We start from the raw sequence: 20,355 nt of genomic DNA, 5'->3' as shown, positions 1-20,355 counted from the left end.
ATGGGCAGCAGGAACTGAAAACTGCACGTCTGACTGTTCGTGTCTCCACAGGGCCCACGAGACTGTAGAGCAGCAGAAGGACATGTGGATGAGTCAGAGTGTCATCTAGCCTGACACAGGCAAGCCTGTCACACAGGAATGCTAGGAGAGAGGGTACATGCAGGACCATAGGCCCCAGCACAGGTGTGGTCTGGAGAGGGTCCAGGCAAAGGTGGCAGACAAGGCTTAGCTTGAGGAAAAGAAAGCGCCAAAACTCAATAGAATCTGGGTCGTCAGAGGTGCCCCCCTCAGCTCTGGAACCTCTGACTTTGCTACCCTACGTGACTTTGGAATTGCATCCAGATGAAGCATCTTGAGATGGGGAGATGGTTCTGGATGGAGATGGTGGCATGATGGAGCTCCCAGGGTCCCTGGAGGAGAGAGAGGAGATCCAATAAGAAGCAGAGGTTGGAGTAATATGATCAAGAGCCACGGCTTCTAGAAACTGGGAAAGGGGTTGGGCACTGTTGCAGAATGAAGTAGGCTACTTAGTGAACTCAAGGTCAGCCTTTGGGATGCATAGCAAAACCTTGTATGAAGACAGGAGCGGGTTACGTGTGAGAACCTGGTGACTGCGAAATGGCTCAGTCTCTAAAGTGCTTGCCCCGAGTTCAGTCCCCAGCATTGACATGAAAACCACGTCCAGGGACACATGCTTGTAATCCCGGCACTGGGGAGGCAGAAACAGGAGCATGGGACCTGATGGTCAGACTAGCCAAACTGGCAAGCTCTGGGTTCAGTGAGAGACCCTGTCTCCAAAGATAAGGTGAAGAGAGGTGGAGGAAAAACCTGTTGACCTCTGACCTCTACACAAATACATGAACACGTATACATTACTCTCTCTCCCTCCCTTATACATGTACACATGCACGCATGCACACACATATGGCAGACACATACACAGATACACACACACACAGAGCATATACAAAATCTCAGAAAGGCTGGGAACAGATTCTCCCGAACTCCCTGAGAGAAGCCATCCAGCTATCACCTTGATTTGGAATCTGCGTCCACAGCACTGTAAAATGATCAGCTTGCGCTATCTGGGCCAGCTCCATGGTCAAAAGAGCTTGCTGACAAGCCCAATAACCCGAGTTCGATCCCTGGGACTCACATAGTGGAAGGGAAGAACTGACTCCTGCAAGTTGTCCTCTGACCTCCACACATATGCCATGGCTTACATACATACATACACATACACACACACACAATTATTAATTTTTTTTTTAAAAAAAGATTTTACCTGGACAGTTTATTGCAGCAACATAAACAAATTCCTAGATCTTAGCATTCCGAAGCCCTGCTGTGAGAGACTGATATTTGTCATCCAAGAATCAGCGGCTCACATGACCCAAGACCACCAGGACAGAAAATGGAAACCGTCCACTTGGAGCATTATAGGCACACAGGGATGTGTGGCCTGGTGTGCTTGGGTAAAGGGGCAGAGCCACTCCTGAATCTGGCTTCCCTGGGGCTTTTTTTTTTTTTTTTTTTTTGTCTCCAGGTTTGGGTTTTGCTGTTTGCGCCACTGTTAACATCTCTGGATTAAAACCTGAACTGATTCTTCGGGTGTTCTCTTCCCTTTCAAGGACACTACGATGCCCGAGCAAGAGTCCTCGTTTGTCATGTGACTTCCCTGCTCCAGGTGCCCATGGAGGAGCTTGATATACTCGAAGAGGCATTCCTGGAGAGCCTGAAGGACACCAAAGAGGAGGAGTCTGAGTAAGATAGCCTTGCGGGCCCTGTTAGAAGCCTAAATTCCACTTGAGGGCTTTTGCCCATCACGGGTTGTAGCATGAATATTAAAAACTCAGAGTCAGATATTGGGGTTCAACCTGAAGATCAGAAAAGCAAAGCAGCCAGCCACTGGGTCTTACCTCTTCCTCCAGAAATCCTCAGAATGAGACAGAATTGAGACCTGTCACAGTTTTATATTCTACTCTACTGCTGGGACTGAAGGTGTGCCCCACCACCGCCTGGCCTCTATGGCTAACTAGTGTGGCTACTGGGATTAAAGGTGTGTGTCACCACTGCCTGGTCTGTAAGGCTGACCAGTGAGGCTGTTTTACACTCTGATCTTCAGGCAAGCTTTATTTATTAGAATACAAATGAAATGCCACTACAGTGGGTCCCCGCCCAAGCAGAGGTCTTGCGGTGAGGTAGACGGACCACTGGACAAAGTCCCAGTGGCCCTGACTCGCTGTGTGACCTTAGCAAGTCACTTGCCACCCTCTCTGGGCTTGGCTATGTTTACAAGAAGAAATATTCATTAAAGGCCCTGGATGTGTGAGCGCCATCCAGTGGTCCTGATGCCCTAGTCCACCTCAAGCTTTTATAACACTGCGGGCCCACATGAACCATCTGCTTCTTTACCACAGACGGGTGGCCTCCTTTCTCTCACCACAGTATCCCTGGATATAAGATGGTGATAACAATAGTGCCCTCTCAGGGTCACTGGAGAAAGGAATGTGTGACCCTGTCAGAAAATGCTCAGCCCAGGGCTGGCATGTGGCAAGGGCCTGACAGATGTGAGCCCTCCCGTTCACAAACCCCTGCACCATGTGTGTGGTCAGGAATGTGAAGGGATGTGGGGAAATAGCTCAGAAAGTGCTGGCCTTAGAATCACTGGGCCAGAGGTTGATCCCAGAGCCAGCAAAAGGTGGTAATGGTGGTATATACTTGAATCCTTGGCACTCATCAGTCAGCCAGCCTAGCCAAACTAGTGAGTTTCAGGCCATGGAGAGACCTGCCTCAAAAGTAAAAAAAAGAAATACTGGATGGTATCTGAGAAATGCCAAACAGAGCTTGTCCTCTGGCAACACGCACACATGCACACACACACACACACACAAATCACGCACCTTGCCGCCACCACCCATGTTCACACTAAGAATGTGGGAAGGAAAACCAACCTTGTCACTTGGCCAGCGCCCAGCTCTGAGCATCGTCTAATCCAGTATCGTAAATCAACCCCAGTGCCCTCCTGATCCTGACCTGCTGCACCAGGCACTAGGCATTGCAGCCCAGCACAGGCTTCTTCTCATCCCTCAGTTACCCCAGTTCAACCCAGTGGGAGGTAGAAATCTGAAGCCCAGCTCAGAGGCAGAGCCTGCTCCCCCAGAACAAAAGGAGGGGGTGTTAGCAGTGGCAAGGATAGATTTTTGGTCTCTCTGTGTAGTCCTGGTCTATTCTGGAACTTGCTATGTAGACCAGGTTAGCCTCAAATTCACAGAGATCCACCTACTTCTGCCTCCTGAGTACTGGAATTGAAGGTGTGTGCCCCCACAGGCTCAGGTAGATTGTTGAAATAACCCAAAGGGAGGGTAAGGAGACGGTTCAGTCAGAAGAGTTTGCCATGCACGCTTGAGGAACCAAATGCAGGCCTCCAGCACCCTGGTAAGAGCTGGGAACAGCAGCGAGCACCTGTAACCCTAACGATGGCAGGTGGAGACAAGAGAGTCCCTGATACTAGTTGGGGAGTTCCAGGGTTCAGTGGGAGACCCTGTCCCAAAAAATCAAATGGAGCATGATTGAGGAAGACACTTAATGTCAACCTCTGGTCTTCTCACACACAAACACACATATGCACATATATACACACTTACCCCATACACACACGCAAACACACACATGTGTGCATACACATACTTACCCCCCACATCCCACACACACACATATGTGCATACTTACTGTCGTTTACATACACACAAAAGAAATAATGTGAAAATATTCATGTTTTGATGCTCAGAACTATACCAGGGAGCAAACAGCTGGACCTGGGCCGATAACCTTAGCCAAAGGTCATTGTCACAAGAAAAATTACCACATTCTTTAGCTAGGTTCAAAGTGTGCTGGGCCTCACAGTCTTGAGAGGGAGAGACCTCCCAGTTAGTCAGTTAGTACCTGAGGGTTTGTTACAGACAGGAGCATGTTACCTGGGGTGGGGGACTGTGCCCACTCTGTCCATATCAGGGGGGGCTGTGCCCACTCTGTCCGTATCAGAGAGTCTGAGAAGATGGACTCCAGAAGTTCCGACACAGCCCAGCTCCAAACTTCCCCAGGGCCTCAGTTTCCTTACCTGCAAAATGGGGATAGCAATCAAGACCTATTGCCCAGGTTTCCTGTGGAGCAGAAAGGAAGCCAACAGTGACAGGTCCATATAGTTCATCGTCTATGTTTTAGCAGTGGGGTTGCAATTATGTTATTATTACATCGGAATGTGGAGTTTTCAGGGCTGTAGAGAGCTCTGAAATTCTCTAGGATTTGAGACCAAAGGAAAGCAGCTCTTCAGACCAGGGTCTCTATTGATTCTCCTGTGTGGGCTTGGGCAGGTATTTTTTTTTTAATCTTCTCTGGGCACCAGGACCAGTTTGTCACCTCTGTGTTAAGGGACTGGGTTCTATAGAAATTTCTTTTCCTACTAAGTCTTTTTAGTGAGTTTCTCTCTGGTGCTTCTTTGTGGACAGGACTCAGAATGTGACATGCCACCCCAGTGTGCTCGGTCCTCACTTGAACACCAGAGCCAACCCAGCCTCCCTGGGTATTTAGTGTCCTCACCTCTCTGTGCCTTGGTTTCTTCAGCTTTGGTGTGGGGTTAGTGGGAGTTCTCTGTCAGAGGACTATAGGAGAATTAAATTAATTGCCTCACATCAAAAGCTTGGGACAGTGCCCTGGTATGCTGCAGGCCCTGGTGACCCTCAGCAGATACAAGGCTGGATTTTATAGCTCCTGCAAGAATGTCTACCTCCTGCCAAGTGCTTCCTGATGCAGGCCCAGGAGGCCGTCCCATCTATGACTTTTATAGTCCTTGTGGGGAGCCAGCCGGGTGATTTGTTCACCTCAGGTCATACTGCCGTTCAATGGCACCCTGATTCAACCATGTCATCCAGCCTGTGTGTTGCTTTCTTCCTTTTTTTGTCCCCCAAGACAAAGTCTCACCACGTAGTTTAGGCTGTCTTAGAATTCACTATTTAGACCAGGCTGGCCTCGAACTCACGGAGATCTGCCTGCCTCTGCCTCCCTAGTACTGGGATTTAAGGTGTGCACCACCACACCTGATTTGTGTCTTATTTACTTGAGGCCCAATTCATAATCCCAGATTCCCTCCTTCCCAGTTTTAACTAGAAAAAAGCTCTTAAGGCGGGCTGGGGTGGGGGCTGCACACCATTTGCAGGTAAATCACTCATGCACACACGAATGAGACAGACAAGAACGTTGGTGTCCTGTCCTATCACTGCCAACCTTATTCCCTTCAAACAGACTCTCTCACGGAACCTGGGGCTAAGCTGACGGCCAGCAGAGCGCTTTTGCCTAGCGTACGCGAGGGGGGGTATTTGATTGGTGACTCTACGCTTGGTATCTTTCTCTTCTTGAGCCATTCCTGCGGTTAGTTTGGGATGTGACTCCAGCTGACAGGGACACACCAACTGAAGTTCATGCCCAGTAGTCTAGAGGGGGCGTGTGGCCAGCGACTGCCCGTCTGATGGTATGGGTTGCCATTGTGTCTAATCAGATGGCAAAGTCCATAGCGGTGACAAAGCCACCGTTTAGATTTACAGTTCTCAGGATTTCAGCGTCCGAGGAGAAGGAAGAAAGTATCTTAGCTATGACTCAGAGCAGAGCAGATGTCTCCCCTTGGGTGCTCGATGTGGAAATTCACCCAGACACCTGAAATCATTGCAAGAGTAAAATGCTGTGATAATCAGCGAAGACAAGGGGGCCTATCCACTGTACAAGGAAAATGGTTCCTAAGATGGGTGCACCCGCAGAAACCAACGGCCCACGGAGGCGAATGTCAGAGAGAGCGCTTCCACTGAGATGGCTCAGTGTGTACAGGCATCTGCTGCCAAGCCTGACAACCTGGGACCCACGTGGTAGAAGCAGAGAACTGATTCCCGCAAGTTATCCTCAGGCCTCCAGTTATATATACATACATAAACATACACACAAACATACATACATACAGTAAACATTAATGAAAACTTGAAAACATAAAATAATTATTTTGTTTTTAAAAGAAACAAAAGGTGGCTGTAGAGTTGGGTCAGAAGATAAAAGCACTGACTGCTCTTCCATAGAACCCAGGTTCTATTCCCAGCACCCACACGGCAGCTGCTGACTGGCTGTAACTCCAGTGCCAGCTCTGTTGCCCTCTTCTGGTCTCCATGGGTATTGCATACATCTGATGCACAAACTATATGGAGACAAACACACAAAATAAAATAATAAAGTTTTTTTTTAAAGAAAGACAATCTCACCTTTTCCAGTCCAAAAAATGTTTTCAAACACATAAATAATAGCATGAAGGAAGCTGTGGGGGTCAAAGCATCTCATGTGTGCTGTCTCTACAGGGCTGCTCTGATGCAGCTTCATGCATTTGAGACACACAGATCTCAGGGACCCTATTGATTTAGCTGCCACTCTACTCCATTCAACTCAGTTGAGCCTGCTGACCATCTGATACTGTTATCAAATGGATGTCACCATGGGAACACTCTAGAAGCCAGCGGTGCCAACTCATGTCAATGGCACTGACTTCAAAACTGTTCTTGATTCTTAGTAAAGTACATTAGTAATAATTACGAACATCTTGTTTATTTATTTACTTGAGACAGGCCTCACTATATAGCCGTGGCTGGCCTGGAGCTTGCCATGTAGACCAGAGTGGCCTCAAGCTCTTAAACATTTTCTGACACTTCCCGTCTGTTCTCTTATTCCATGAGTTTCTAACAGGATGGTGACTGGCTTGTACTCCACCCGCATGCTTCCATTTGCCCTGTGTCCCTCTGGTTTGTATAAGTGGTAGGGGAGCTATGTCACTGCAGCAAAGCAGTCAGCACTTCCTGGAATGATTGGTTCTGTTCAAGAAACGTCCCAGGGCCTGGGGGAGATGTCTCAGATGCTGTGTGAGCGTGAGGACCTGGGTCGGATCCCCGGCACCCGCGTGAAAAGCCCAGATGTGGCAGCATGAGCCTCCAGCCCAGTGCTTGGGATAAGGATTGGGTGGAGACAGGCGGATCCCTGAAACTCACCAGCCCAGCTGCTGTCACTGAACCAGTGAGCTACAGATCCACAGAGAGACCCTGACTCAAAAACTTAAGGTGGAGAGCAATCGAGGAGGACACCGGATGTCAACCTCTGGCCTCCACATGCACCCTATAGACACATGCTTCGAACACGTATGAACTCATATCCAAAGAAACCTGCCCTGAACATGCCCATGCCCAGGAAAAACTCCAGAGGGAAGAGAGCTAGGAAGGGAGAAGCCAGCAGTGCTGGACCCCCGCACCCCGTCTCTCAGCATACAGCCGCTCCTTAGTCCATGACTGTCGTGTGGAGATGCCACTGGCTTCAAGCCACTCCGTTGTTCCCCACGATGTGTTGTCAGCCACTAGAATGTCTCACTCAGGTCTTCCGCTGCACCAGAAGCCAGTCATTTCCAGGTCTCCTGTTTAAACTAACGACAAGGTCATTAATGAAGGGTCAAAGTGTAGGAGGAAGTGATGATAACCAGGAGACAGACGGTAACAGCAACAAACATATTGAACGGTGACAGTAAGCCGGTCACCTTGGCCAGTCATCTCCTGCAGGCCTTCAAACGCTCCCCACCCCCCCCCAAGGGTGTTTGCCCGTGGAAGAGATTCAGGTGTAACCTGTACAGAGTCACGTGGTCGCTCGGTGAGGTGGGGAGATCTTGCTGCTGGAACAAATAGCCCCTGAATCCCCATGACTGGCAGCCCCAAGGGCTTATTCTGTGCTCTCAGGACCCCCGAATATGCTCTGTTGTTCACCTTGTCCTGGTTCTGAGCTCCAGGCTGACGGACCAGCACCTGTCTGGAATACTGTTGGCCTCAGGATAGAACGAACCAAGGTCTCTCCCGCACTGGCTTCTGAAGACCCTGGCGGAGATGGCAGCATCATTTCCTCCCGTGTTGACTGAAGAAAGCTGGCCAGCAGTTGGCAGCTGACAGCACAGGAATGCAGTCATTGCCTAGGACATTTCCATCCCCTCCAAGTCAGTCGGCCATGGATCACAAAATACTTTTGTTTGATTTTTTTAATTTTTTATAAGATGTCATGTAGCTCAGGCTGGACTTCAGTTTAATAGCCAAGGCTGCACAAGGTTGATCTTCTGATTCTCCTGTCTCCACTTTCTCAGTTCTGGGGATTCAGATGTATTCTACCATGCCTAGCCTAAAACAATTATTTAAAAAAAAAAATCAGATGTATTCTACCATGCCTAGCCCAAAATAATTACTTTTTAAAAAAAAATAAGATCTATACTGAATGTAATTTACTTCCTTTATCATTTTATATAAACAGTACAAATGCCATGGCACATAGCATATGAGATGTATGATATATAAACACCCTTAAAGCATTCAAGAGGATATGTAGAAGTTACATAGAAATGTCTACAGTTGTAAGGGGCATGAGCCCCCGTGGATTCTGACGTACTCTGGGACACCCACAATAAACCCCCACCAATACTGAGGGGCAACTGCAGAATGTCACAGTTTAGATCCCTGACACCAGACCCCCTCACTCATGGTCACATCTCGCCATCCACCTACTGGGAACATGCTCCACCTCATCACAGAAGCCCATGGCAGGCAAAGGTTCTCATCCCTGGTGCCTGGTTCTCTGCAGGAGAGCAGCCACGAGGGGCTGCTTTCCACACAGGGTCCTCGCAGGAGGAAAGTGTGTTGTGAGCTGGCGCTGGTGGGCAGCCAAACATGCATCAGGTCCTCAGTGCCTGAGGAAAATCCGTGTCTTGGTTCTGCTTGTGAGGAAGGGTCTAGGCTTGTTGGTTGAGCATGGATCGGGGGTTGGGGTCTCAGCCCACAGATATGCGGACTCCAGGGGGGCAGGGCAGTGCGCTGTCCATGTGCTATGTGTTTGTTGGCTACATAGTCATAGCCCAGCTACACTTAGTCCTCGAAAGCAATTGATCGTTGGGCTCTGCGATAGTTCAGGGAGCAGAGGCACTTGCTGCCCAGGCTGATGACCTGGTGCTCTCCCTAGAATCCACAGGATGGCAGGAGAGAGCCGACTCCCATGTGTTGCCCTAAACCTACACATACACATGCACAGGCACGATAAACTAATGCTGTAAAAAAAAAAAAAATCACTCTTAAAAAGTATGACTTATTTTCCTCACGTTGTAGAAGACTAAGGATCAGGCCTACGTTGTATGGTAGCAACGGCAACTGATACCACCAAGGATGTGTGTGTACTACATGAGCCCCTATCCTAAAAGGCTTTAGGCATTTTCTTAACTCATACAGACACACACACACACATACACACACGCGTCCCCCCCCACACACACACACAGAGCCCCTCTGGAATAACCACTGTTATCTCTTAAAGCTTTCAGACTGTGGGACCTCAATAAATTGCTTCTTGGCAAAATATGGGAAGTTCACAGTGTGGGTCTGGTGTTGAGGAAGTACTCACTAAATATTAACCGTTTCTCGTCATTTATGGTCGCTCCACGTTCCGTTGTCCAAATTCCAGCTTCAGTTCAGAGTTCTCTCATAATGGCCTCTCCACCCACCCTCCACCGCTCTTCTTGCCTCTGATCGCCTTAAAGCGCCAAGGGCTAAAGGTCCGCCAGGAAAACTGAGTGTCTAGACTCTGAGCACTCAAGACCGCCATTCTCAGAGGGGTTGGTGATGACCACTCAGTCAGTGGTGTGCTCACCTAACATCCTCAGAACCCTGGGCTCGACACCCATACCACATAAACTGGACGCAGTGGTGCATGCCTATGATTTCAGCACTTGGAAAACAGAGGCAGGAGGACACTAAGTTCCAGGTTATTCTCAGCTAATGGCCTGCCGGGGCCTTGAGACCCTCTCTCAAAGAACTACAAACTAGATTACAAAATCCCCAACCGCTGTCATTGCAGATGCCTTCTTACCCTTGACTGGTTTTATAGCATCTGTGTTTTGAGTCTGGACCAATCCAGCTGTTGCCACAAAGCCACCATCATCCATACAGATGTTTCACTAGCCCATCCCATAAGTAGTTGCTGTGGAGGAGATGGGTTTTCCAAAATCCCCAGGGGAGGTGGATTCTGCTGGCAAGGTGGGGGTACATACTGTACTCATTCTGGGTCCATCTGTTCTGTGAAAGCTATTCTACATTTCTCTTGCTGTTGTTGCTGTTATTATTATTAATCATTATTATTATTATTATTATTGTCTTTTCATTATTTAAATTGCACCCATTAGGATGGATCTGCAGGGTAAGTAGTTTGCCCCATTCACTGAGATTTCCCCCAGTCGCTGATGGTCCAGGGCCTGCCTACCATTGATCTTGGGTTTGGGGGTTGGTGAAGTGGGAGATCTCAAGGGCTCCTGACCCATAACCATAGACCAGCCTCTTCTCTCCAGGACCGCAGAGGCATCCCGGAAGAAGAAAGAGAAACGGAGGAAATGGAAACGCTATCTCCTGATAGGCCTGGCCACAGTTGGAGGCGGGACAGTGATCGGTGAGGCCTTCTCCAGGGGTTAGCTCACGGTCTGTGTATCAGTGAGGAGGTGGCCCCAGCTCGTGATAGGCACTCAGCTCAGTAGTAAATACACTCATTAACATTGATAGAAGCTGCCCGAGTGTGGTGGTGCAAGCCTGTAGTCCCAGCACTTGGAGATAGAGGCAGAAGGATCAGGAGTTCAAGGTCATCCTTGGCTGCCTAGAACGTCTGAGGCCACCCTGAGCTACATAGGTATGGTTCCAAAAATAAATAAATAAATAAATAAATAAATAAATAAATAATTTAAAGACACTGCTAGAAGCTTCCACAGAAGGCAGTGGGCAGCTCATGGGAAAAGAAGCCATTCATCCTAACTGAGCTCTAACCTTGCAGGTGTGACTGGGGGGCTAGCTGCCCCCCTTGTTGCTGCGGGAGCTGCGACAATCATTGGCAGTGCTGGGGCAGCCGCACTGGGCTCGGTGGCTGGTATTGCTGTCATGACCTCGCTGTTCGGGGCAGCTGGAGCTGGCCTGACAGGTAAGGGGGAAAGGGAACAGGAAGTTGGAAAGGATTCTTATCCAGCATGACTCAGCCGGAAGGATACCCTAGGTGGCGTCCTGAGGGGATGAGGAGATGTGACTTTGCCCCTTCTGAGCCCCACCAAGGTAGACTTGCAGACAAATGTCTCAGAAGTTGCTGGACTTACATTCAGCACAGCCAGGGTCAGGACAAAGTTTGACAAACGAATTTTTCCCACGGGCACCCAGTGAGTAGCTGCTGAGAAAGAGTTCAGCCTGTTCAGCCGAGTCTGTCGCCATCACCCCGGAAGTACCCAGGCACCATCCCTTGGAGGTGTGAAGCTTCCTCGTGTCCTTGTCTCAGCTCTCTGTCCTCGCCCGTGCCCGTGGCCTCCAGTCACGTTCTGGCACGTGGAACACTGCCAAGGCAGTCAATATCATCTCTGTGACAATTAATTCCCAACAGGAAACATGGGGCATGGCGGTGGTTCAGACGCTCCCTAGTCTGTGGCTCTGGTGGCCTTGGGCAGTGTCCTAGTGTCCTCTGATCAGGACAGTGGTGGTACCTGTCTTAAAGGGCTCACAGATGCGACGCATTTGTCCAGGAGCTGAGCACATGTCACAAGTGATCGTTTCTGTGTCCTTAGGGTACAAGATGAAGAAGCGAGTCGGGGCCATCGAGGAGTTCATGTTCCTGCCTCTGACAGAAGGCAGGCAGCTGCACATCACCATTGCCATCACGGGCTGGCTTGGGTCCGGCATATACCGTGAGGACCGGGGTGGGGAGGGACGCAGGCTGGAACAGCTAGCTCTTCCTGTGTGTCTCTAGGGGGTGGACGTAGGAGGCTCTTTTCATAGAGGGGGAAATAGATCCAGAGAGGTAAGAAAACCATCTTCTACCCTCCACTTGTGCGCCCAGCCATCCATTATCCACGTCAGAATTCACCCATCCAGCTAGCCATTCATTCATCCAGCCAGCAATGACTGTAGATGGCCTACCCTCCACCCACTGTTACCCACCATCCTTCAGCCTCTCCCGCAATTCATAAATGCCAGCCTTACCACGTGCCCCACAGAAAGCCAAGCCCTCGATAGTCAACGGGAACAATGCAGCCGTTTTCTATGCTCTTGCAGAATACAAGAGAGGATGCAGAGAGACCAAGTTACAGGAACTTGGGGGCTGGGAGAGTACACTTGTCTTTGATCTGTCAGAAGGGCCGTAGAAGAGGCATAGGGTTGGAACCCCAAGGGCCAGAGGAAGAAAGCAGGGAGCTGATTCAAGAGGGGTGCCATTTAAACGCCTGTACCAGGGGCCGGAGCAGGTGTGTGCCCTGCCTCAGACAGAAACAAGTGGGATCAGACCGGGTGCCCTGCTGGGCTCTGAAGACAGAGGACCATAGGGAGGGGAGGATGGAGGAGATGGTCACAGTGAGCCTTGGTCTCCTGGTCCTCATTCAAGGTCATTTCCCATTTCCATGATCTAGGTGAGGAAATGAAGGTCTCTTCCTCCTCCAGAACTCCAACTTCTGTATTCTTTCCCAGCTGGTGTTTCTGGAGTCTAGATGCTGCCAGCTCATGGAGCCTCCATGCTAGTCCCCTGCGTGTTGGCAAATTGATGTTGGCCTTCTGGGAGAGGCGAAGGAACATTTACTTTGGAATAATTCACTTCTCTTACATATCTCACACCTTCCCACTTCATAGATGAGCAGAAAGGGGTTCAAGGTCAGATGGTGATGTTCTCAGGGTCCCCTAGCTCTTAAAGAGGGCAGGAGTTGGGATTGGAAGCCATCTCTGGACACACTCATAGGGCAGCAGTGTGCTCGTCTGCCAGGCTGACTGCAGCTGATTGAGAGCAGGGTGAACCCTCTCGCTGTCAGTCTGATCCAGGGGGCGGAGCATCAACTGCCACAGCCAATAGCGGATGCTGCCTATACCTACCTGTGTTCTCCTCAGGCACATTCAGCGCCCCGTGGACGACCCTAGCCCGCAGCCAGGAGCAGTACTGCCTGGCGTGGGAAGCCAAGTACCTGATGGAGCTGGGCAATGCCCTGGAGACCATCCTCAGCGGCCTCGCTAACATGGTGGCCCAGGAGGCTCTCAAGTACACGGTGCTCTCTGGTAAGCACCCCTCCCTGATTAACCGTGGTATGACGCAAGTCCTCGAATGCTCGTGACCCAAGGGAGCCTGGCACCATATTAGAGACAAAGGGTGCAGATCAAACCTAGGGCCTCATGCATGCCAAGCAAACATTCCACCAATCAGCCTCTCTAGCACTGTGTTTGCATTTTTCTTGTTTTTATTTTGGGTGGAGAAGGAAAAAAAAAATCACAGTTTTCTTGTACATTTGGAGACAAGACAAATGGCTGCAGCAATATCAATCTTCAACTAGGTTCTTTTTATTATAATCAAAAACAGTTCTTAAATTTAAATATATTTTGACCATAGCCTTCCCCTCCCCCAAGTTGTGTTTACTTTTTATCTCTAGGCAGGGTTTCATTAACTTGGTCTAGGCAGACCTTAAGCTTGCAATCCTCCTGCCTCAGCTTTTTCCTCTGTGAAAAGTCTGTGGCTTTTGTGCCAAGAGACGTGGCAACAGCCAATTAATTGCATAATGTATCTATTGGCTGTTGCTGCATAACAGGTCACTCCCGACCTCATGGCACACTGATGCTTTATACTGGTAGCTCAGGAGAGGCGAGGCTAGAATCTCACCTCACCTGGGTCTGCCTGCAGATCGGTGGCTCAGCCAACTGTCCCTGACTCAGGCCAGCTTGTCGCAGGCAACTCGAACAGCTTGACTCTGTTCCGTGTCTCACCTCTTGAAGAGACCAAGCTACCCCCCACACTAGTGGGAGACACACAGCAGAGGTGGGCCCTAGGCTAGTGCAAGCCTCACCCCTGCTGTCTCTTTGCCCTACACAAGTCACATGACCTGGGTAGGATGGTGGATCTAGAATACCGAATGGAGTGCATAGATCGGGCTGTCTTTGGAATCTCCCAATGGTGTGTAGTTTGTGTGTCAGAAATGTTTGTTTCAAGTCTTCCCCCTTTGCGAGTTAGAAGAAACCTTTCAGATTCCTGGCTATACAGACCCATATGCATTTACTAGAGCATCCATCGGCCACACTACCTTAGCAAGACTCCCCGCTTCCCCAGGTATCGTGGCTGCCCTGACCTGGCCGGCCTCCCTCCTCAGTGTCGCCAACGTCATTGACAACCCCTGGGGGGTATGTCTCCACCGGTCCGCGGAGGTTGGCAAGCACCTGGCTCACATCCTCCTCTCGCGGCAGCAGGTACCCAGGGACTGTGACAGCGGAGTGGGCGGGGAGGCAGACCGTGGAAGTTTGTATACCGATGCATGTGCCGTGTATGCGGATGGGAGCCCCAACAGTAAGTGGCTTGGAAGCAGCCCCGCAGCTTTGGGGAAGAAAGTCGTCTTTCCTGCCACTCAAGTTCAAATCAGGGCAGTATCCTAAGAAACTCAAAACCACCTGTGAGTGCAGCTCCAAGAAATCTGATTCCTTCTTCCAGCCTCCTCGGGCCCCTGCACCTACATGGCATACATACGCCTATACACATAAATAAAATAAATCTTTAAAAAAAATAGCCTTAAAGTAAAATTTGGATCAGGGCCAGAGAGATTTGATAAAAAACCCTTGCTTGCAGAACCTACATTCACTAAACAAGCCAGATGTGGTGGTACACACCTTTAATCCCATCACCGGGGAGGTGGAAACAAGGGGCTCCCAGGGGCTCACTGCCCACCAAGCCAAATCAGAGCACCCCCTCCCGCCTGTGAGAGACCCTGCTTCATAAAACAAGGTAAGCAGCTCCAGGAATGGCATTCAGTGTTGACCTCTAGCCAGCGCACACACACACACACATACATGTAAACACACATACACAAATATAAACACACATGCACAGACATACACATTCACACATTCAAGGTGAAAGTTTACTTTTGCTGGAGAAGCCTAGAGCATGTCGGGCAATCTGATGGTGCGTGAACCCTGAGAGGCCTCTTGCCTTGAGCAGGAAGTCAAGGCCTCGCAATTGTTGCCCTGGGTATGGCAGCAATAACTTGACTTCCTACTCCAGGATGACAGTACTTGAGCTTCAGGAGGCAGGAGAAAGGAGGAGCTTTTCTTCAGAAAAAAACAGGTGCCATAGGTAGCCTCTCCATGTCTGCTCCCGGGCCAGAGACTAGTCACATGCTCACACTTCACTGCCTCCAGAGCCAGGAAATCCAGTCTTTATTCTGAAAATGCATGTAGCCAGCTGAAATTCAATTACCGTGGACAAAGGGGAGAGTAGATACTGAGAGACCCAGCAGTTTCTGCCAACCTGGGAATGTTGCCTGGGAAACTGCTAACTCCAGCCAATCCCTGTATCTTTTCCTCCCAAAATGAAAAAGAAAACCAGAGTAGCTCTTTTGGCAGATCTGGCTGGAAGGCAAAGACCGAAGCAGCATTGGCTAACCAAGGTGGAACTTCATAGTCTCCCATGTAGCAGTCTGGGTGTCAACAACCAAGGAAGGTGATGGCTCTTAGCATCCTCACCTCACACGAGTGTACTCTCCTCACAGTGTGGAGAGCAGACGTCTGGCCTCACATGCTGCCTTTGTTCTGGATACTGCAAGCATGTGTCCATTTTCTAGCCTTCTGGGGCTCCCATAGGCCTCTGTCCTCCTCTGCTGGTCGTCCGTCCTCCATCTTCAAAGCTAGTGGTGTCTGGTGCGTCCACAGGCAGCTTCCTCTCTGCTCCTCCTCCCTTCTGCCTGGCTCCTGCGCTCCTCTGACTCCTGTGTCCCTCTGATTGCTGAATCCTTCTGCTTCCTGCAACCGTCTTTATTTGTTTAGTTTTGGTTGAGATAGTGTCTCTCTCTGTAGCCCAGGCTGCACTAAAACTCACAGTGTAGCCCAGGCTGGCCTCGAACTCCTAGCAGTCATCCAGCTTCAGCTGTCTGTCGCAAGTGTGAGCCACTACACACAGCTAAGATTCTTGACTAGGTCACATCTGCAAAGTCCCTGTCTTAGCTAGTGTCCTATTGCTGTGAAGAGACACCATGACCAAGGCAACTCTTATAAAACATTTAACTGGAGCTGGTTTACAGTTTCAGAAATTTAGTGCATTATCATCATGGTAGTGAGATGCATGGGGGTGTGCAGGCAGACATGGTATGGGAGAGTAGCTGAGAGTTCTACATCTTGATCTATAAGCAGCAGGAGACTATGAACCACACTGGAGGTAGCTTGAGCATAGGAGACCTCAAAGCCCACCCCCATGGTGACACACTTCTTCCAACAAGGTTACACCTACTCCAACAAGGCCACACCTCCTAATAGTGCCACTCTGCATGGGCCAAGCAGTCAAACACATGAGTCTATGATGGCCACACCTATTCAAACCACCATAGTCCCTCCCCTGGATATTAGGTGACATTCCCAGATTCTGGGATCTAAAATGTGCACACCTCAGCAGAAGCTGTTACTCTGTCTTAGTTACTTTCCTACTGCTGTGATAAGACACCATGACCAAGGAAACATAAAAGAAAGCATTTGATTTGAAGCTCCTTGTTCCGGAGGGTTAGGTAGGCGGGCAGGCATGGTGTTGAAGCAGTAGCTGAGGGCTGACATCTCAGTCCGCAAGCATGGGACAGACTGGGAATGGTGCAGGCTTTTTAAACCTCAAAGTCCACCCCCAGTGACACACTTCCTTCCACAGGGCCACACCTCCTAATCTTTCCCAAACAGTTGCACCAACTGGGGACCAAGCCTTCAAATATATGAGCCTGTGGGGGCCGTTCTCATTCAAATCTCCACACTGTCTTCTGGGAGCCTGGGCTCCTTCAGTTATGGGCCTCTAGTGTTAAGCACTGGTGTCTCTCTGTGCCTGAGGGCATCCCCCACCATGGTGTGCACAGTCCAGACTTTCAGAGTTCGGAACATAGAAATGAAAGACATTTCCCAGAAGTTGAAGCTGTCCCTGGTCTTCAGTCTCCTGGCCAGGACTCCCATCCTGGGAACACCCTTAACTACAAAGGACTTCTAGAAGCTTCCTCTCTGGCTGCCTGCCTAGAAAGAATCAGGACGGAGAGTAAAAGGACCCTAAGACGATCAGCAACTTTGAACACCTGCTCCTTTGCCTCCTGTGTGCCGCTGGACCCTGCTATCCAATTTATTTTTCTTTAGCATGTCCCATGCCTTATCGATTCTCCAGGATCCCCAGTGAATAGCCTATTGTTTCCTATCAAGAAAAACAAAGTTCCCTGTAGGGGGATGTGTTAAAGCTGTAGAGTTGCAGAAATATCCTGACTTATTGAGAAGCTAGGCTATACTTGGAGCCGCAATAGGACAACTCTGGAGGGTGGAGCCGCAATAGGACAGCTCAGCCCTGGAAGACAGGTGTCCTGACTATCAGGAAGCCAGGCTACCTGAAGTGTGGTGTGTTGGCGGATGGTCTCCCCGCAGGATATAGCAATCCTGCTCTTCTCCTGGAGAGTGGCTACAGCTGAGCTCTGCTCTGATGTTCCCTTAAGGGATCATCCTAACAGAGCTTTCCCCTTCTTCCCCAGACTAAGATGTTACTTCTTTTGCTAACACTCTGCTAAAGGGGAAGCCCCTGCAGAAATACAGCAATCTCCGGCTCTGGCGAAAAGTTGTTACTTTTTTTTCTGCTCGGTCTTGCTCAGCTCCCCTTAAGGAGAGTCCTAGCAAGGTTCTGTTCTGCTCCGTCTTGCTCAGGCCCCCTAAGGGGGCGTCTCATCAAGGTTTTTCAGCTCAGTCCCTTAAGGGACATCCCAGCCAGTTCTATTCTGTGCCGATGAATGAAGATCATCACCTAAGACTCTTTCAAGAAAGGGATTTATTTGAGAAGAAGTCCAGGAGAGTGGCTGCCTCTGCCAGGGAGGAATAAGAGGTGGCCTCTAACTGAACAGGCAGAGAGACTTATATAGGGCTTCTTAGGAGTGGAGTTTTCCCAGGGAGAAGAGGGATTGGTTAGTTTTTCCCTGCTCAGGGATTGGTTAGTTTAGTTGATCAGGGGCAGAGGTGGCTCTGACTTCATGGCCAAACTGTGTTTCTTTCACTGATCCTTTTTAACTTTTTGACTCTAATCTTAGGACCAGGGCATAATTCTTTCACTGGCTCTGATTCTAGGGACAAAGTGTGTTTCTTTGACACTGGTTTCAGAGTTAGGGCATGTTTCTTTGGTCCTGGGTTCAGGGATAAAGATGTTTCTTTCCCTGGTCTCAGATCCAGGGTGTGTTTCTTTCACTGGCTCAGGGCTCAGAATCAGGAGGCTCGGTGATTGGTTGGTTTCCTGCCCCAGTTGTCCCTTTTACCCTACATTCCCTCCGCTGCCCTTTCACGTTTCCCTCATCACATCGCACTTGTGTCTAATCTCCCCATCCCCCACATCACCCCAGTCCTTTGCAGATGAGTCTACGGGAGTCCTTGTCATTGGCTCATTCTTTCTAGTTGGGAAGATGAGCCATGGCCGATGATGGCTAGAGATGAAAGGGAATTCGCCCAGCCGGAGGCCGCCCGCACTTGTGGAAGTCAACTCCAGAGCTGCCAACTCCTGCATGCGCAAGGACCCTGACACCACTGATCAACACTTCAGAGTGCGGGAACTGGGATGTTGCGCACACAAACCAGAGTTGAGGGGGCGTTTGCAGTCCGTGCAAGGACTGACGTGCTGTAACGTCTCGAGACACCTGTGTCCTGTTTCCCCTCAGGGCCGAAGACCTGTCACCTTGGTTGGGTTCAGCCTGGGAGCCAGAGTCATCTACTTCTGTCTGCAAGAAATGGCTCAGGAACAAGGTAAGTCACTTCATTGTCACAAACACTCAAGTCGGCCCCCCAGGACCCTGGTTCTGGGCCTGGAGTCCTGAGTTTTGCATGGTATATTCCCAGTCCTTAAAATAACAGCTAAAATGAATAGTCTTTATATGGAAAGAGGGTTAGCTCTGTGCATAGAGGACATGGGTGGCAGACTGTCCCACGTGACGACAGTGGTCCTGGTGCTCTGTTGCATGTTCTTGCGTGGAATGACAGTGAGAAGTGCAAAGTCAAGGGGTCTGCAGGACCATGCTCGCCATGAGCCCAGGAAAAAGAGCATTATCTCTTCCAGCTTCTAGTGGCTTGGCATCCCTTGGCAGTCCCTGGCTGTCCTTAGTGGTCCCTAGCTGTTATTAGTTCATTGAATTCATACATCCCTTGGCAGTCCCTGGCTGTCCTTAGGGGTCCTTAGCTGTTATTATACATCTCTTGGCTGTCCTAAGTGATCCATGCTATTGTTAGTTCATTGAAGTCCTTGGCATCCCTTGGCAGTCCTTGGCTGTCCTTATTTGGTCCCTGGCTGTTGTTATCAGTTCACTGAAGTCTGTGGCATCCCTTGTTGGTCCTTGATGGTCCTTGCCCCCTCTTAATGACCCTTTGGCAGTCCTTGGAGGTGCTCTGTGGCCCTTGGTATCCTAGATGGTCCTTGGCAGTCCTTAACATCCCTTGGTATTCCTTAGTGGTGCTTGGTAGCCACTGGTATCCCTCGGTGGCCCTTGGCATCCCTTAGCTGCTCTTGGCCATCTTTGGTGGTTCCTGGCATCCCTTGGTGATCCTTGAAGTGTAGATTCTTTATTCCAATCTCTGTATCCATTCTCCACAGCACTACTTCCTGTTCCTCTTCTTCTAAGAACAGGGCCATTGGCTTTAGGGCCCATCAGGATCATTAATTACACCTGTGCAGACCCTTGTCCCAGAAAGACCTTCTTCACAAATTCTAGCTGAGCAAATCTTCTAGGCCACATTCAACCTACCATAGATACCCTGGGGAGTGTGTAAGGCCCCTGTGTCAACCTCTCTGTGCTAAAGCAACCAAAGGTCTGAGGGGGCTGCCAGGTGGACGGGGGAGAGATGCCAGGTGGGTGAGAGCTGCCAGACACAATGCCAGCTCTGCTCAGACCCATCTGCAGAAGCTGTGGGGGAGGCAACTGTCTGGGGAGTGAGCCGCAAAGCTTTCTGCCACTCTTGCTGGGACACAGGCTTCCCTGCTCCCCTACCTCTTGGTAGCACATACAGATGCAAAACACTGAAGACCAAAGAAAGATCTAGAAGAGAGCTCCTACACATACAGGGCAGATAGGCTATGAAGAGCTGGAGGGGCAGCCACTGTTGCCAAGACCTGAGCACGCTGAGCTTCCTTTCCCCCAGTTACAGAATTGAGGGTCCTACCCCTTGTTCTGAGGAGCAAGTGGGGGTGTCCATACAGTGTTTTGGCCAATCTTTAACCCAGACAGTGCAAGGATGTCATGGG

General features: G+C 49.9%; 1 protein-coding gene across 3 annotated transcripts in view; it reads left to right on the top strand.

The window, feature by feature from the left end:
• Tmco4 (transmembrane and coiled-coil domains 4) overlaps nucleotides 1-20,355 on the top strand; it is a 66,898-nt gene that overhangs the window by 30,211 nt on the left and 16,332 nt on the right. For all 3 annotated transcript variants that reach the window (XM_057784312.1, XM_057784311.1, XM_057784310.1), the window contains 7 exons: nucleotides 1,632-1,764; nucleotides 10,442-10,539; nucleotides 10,915-11,058; nucleotides 11,687-11,806; nucleotides 12,993-13,157; nucleotides 14,197-14,333; nucleotides 18,782-18,866. In XM_057784312.1, the coding sequence (XP_057640295.1) occupies nucleotides 1,632-1,764; nucleotides 10,442-10,539; nucleotides 10,915-11,058; nucleotides 11,687-11,806; nucleotides 12,993-13,157; nucleotides 14,197-14,333; nucleotides 18,782-18,866 (882 nt within the window). The remainder of the gene's footprint in view (nucleotides 1-1,631; nucleotides 1,765-10,441; nucleotides 10,540-10,914; nucleotides 11,059-11,686; nucleotides 11,807-12,992; nucleotides 13,158-14,196; nucleotides 14,334-18,781; nucleotides 18,867-20,355) is intronic.

Source organism: Chionomys nivalis, chromosome 11 (assembly GCF_950005125.1).
Source record: "Chionomys nivalis chromosome 11, mChiNiv1.1, whole genome shotgun sequence".
Taxonomy (NCBI): domain Eukaryota; kingdom Metazoa; phylum Chordata; class Mammalia; order Rodentia; family Cricetidae; genus Chionomys; species Chionomys nivalis.
The sequence above is the reverse complement of the archived record's forward strand: the minus strand, read 5'-3'. Positions and strand labels throughout refer to the sequence as shown.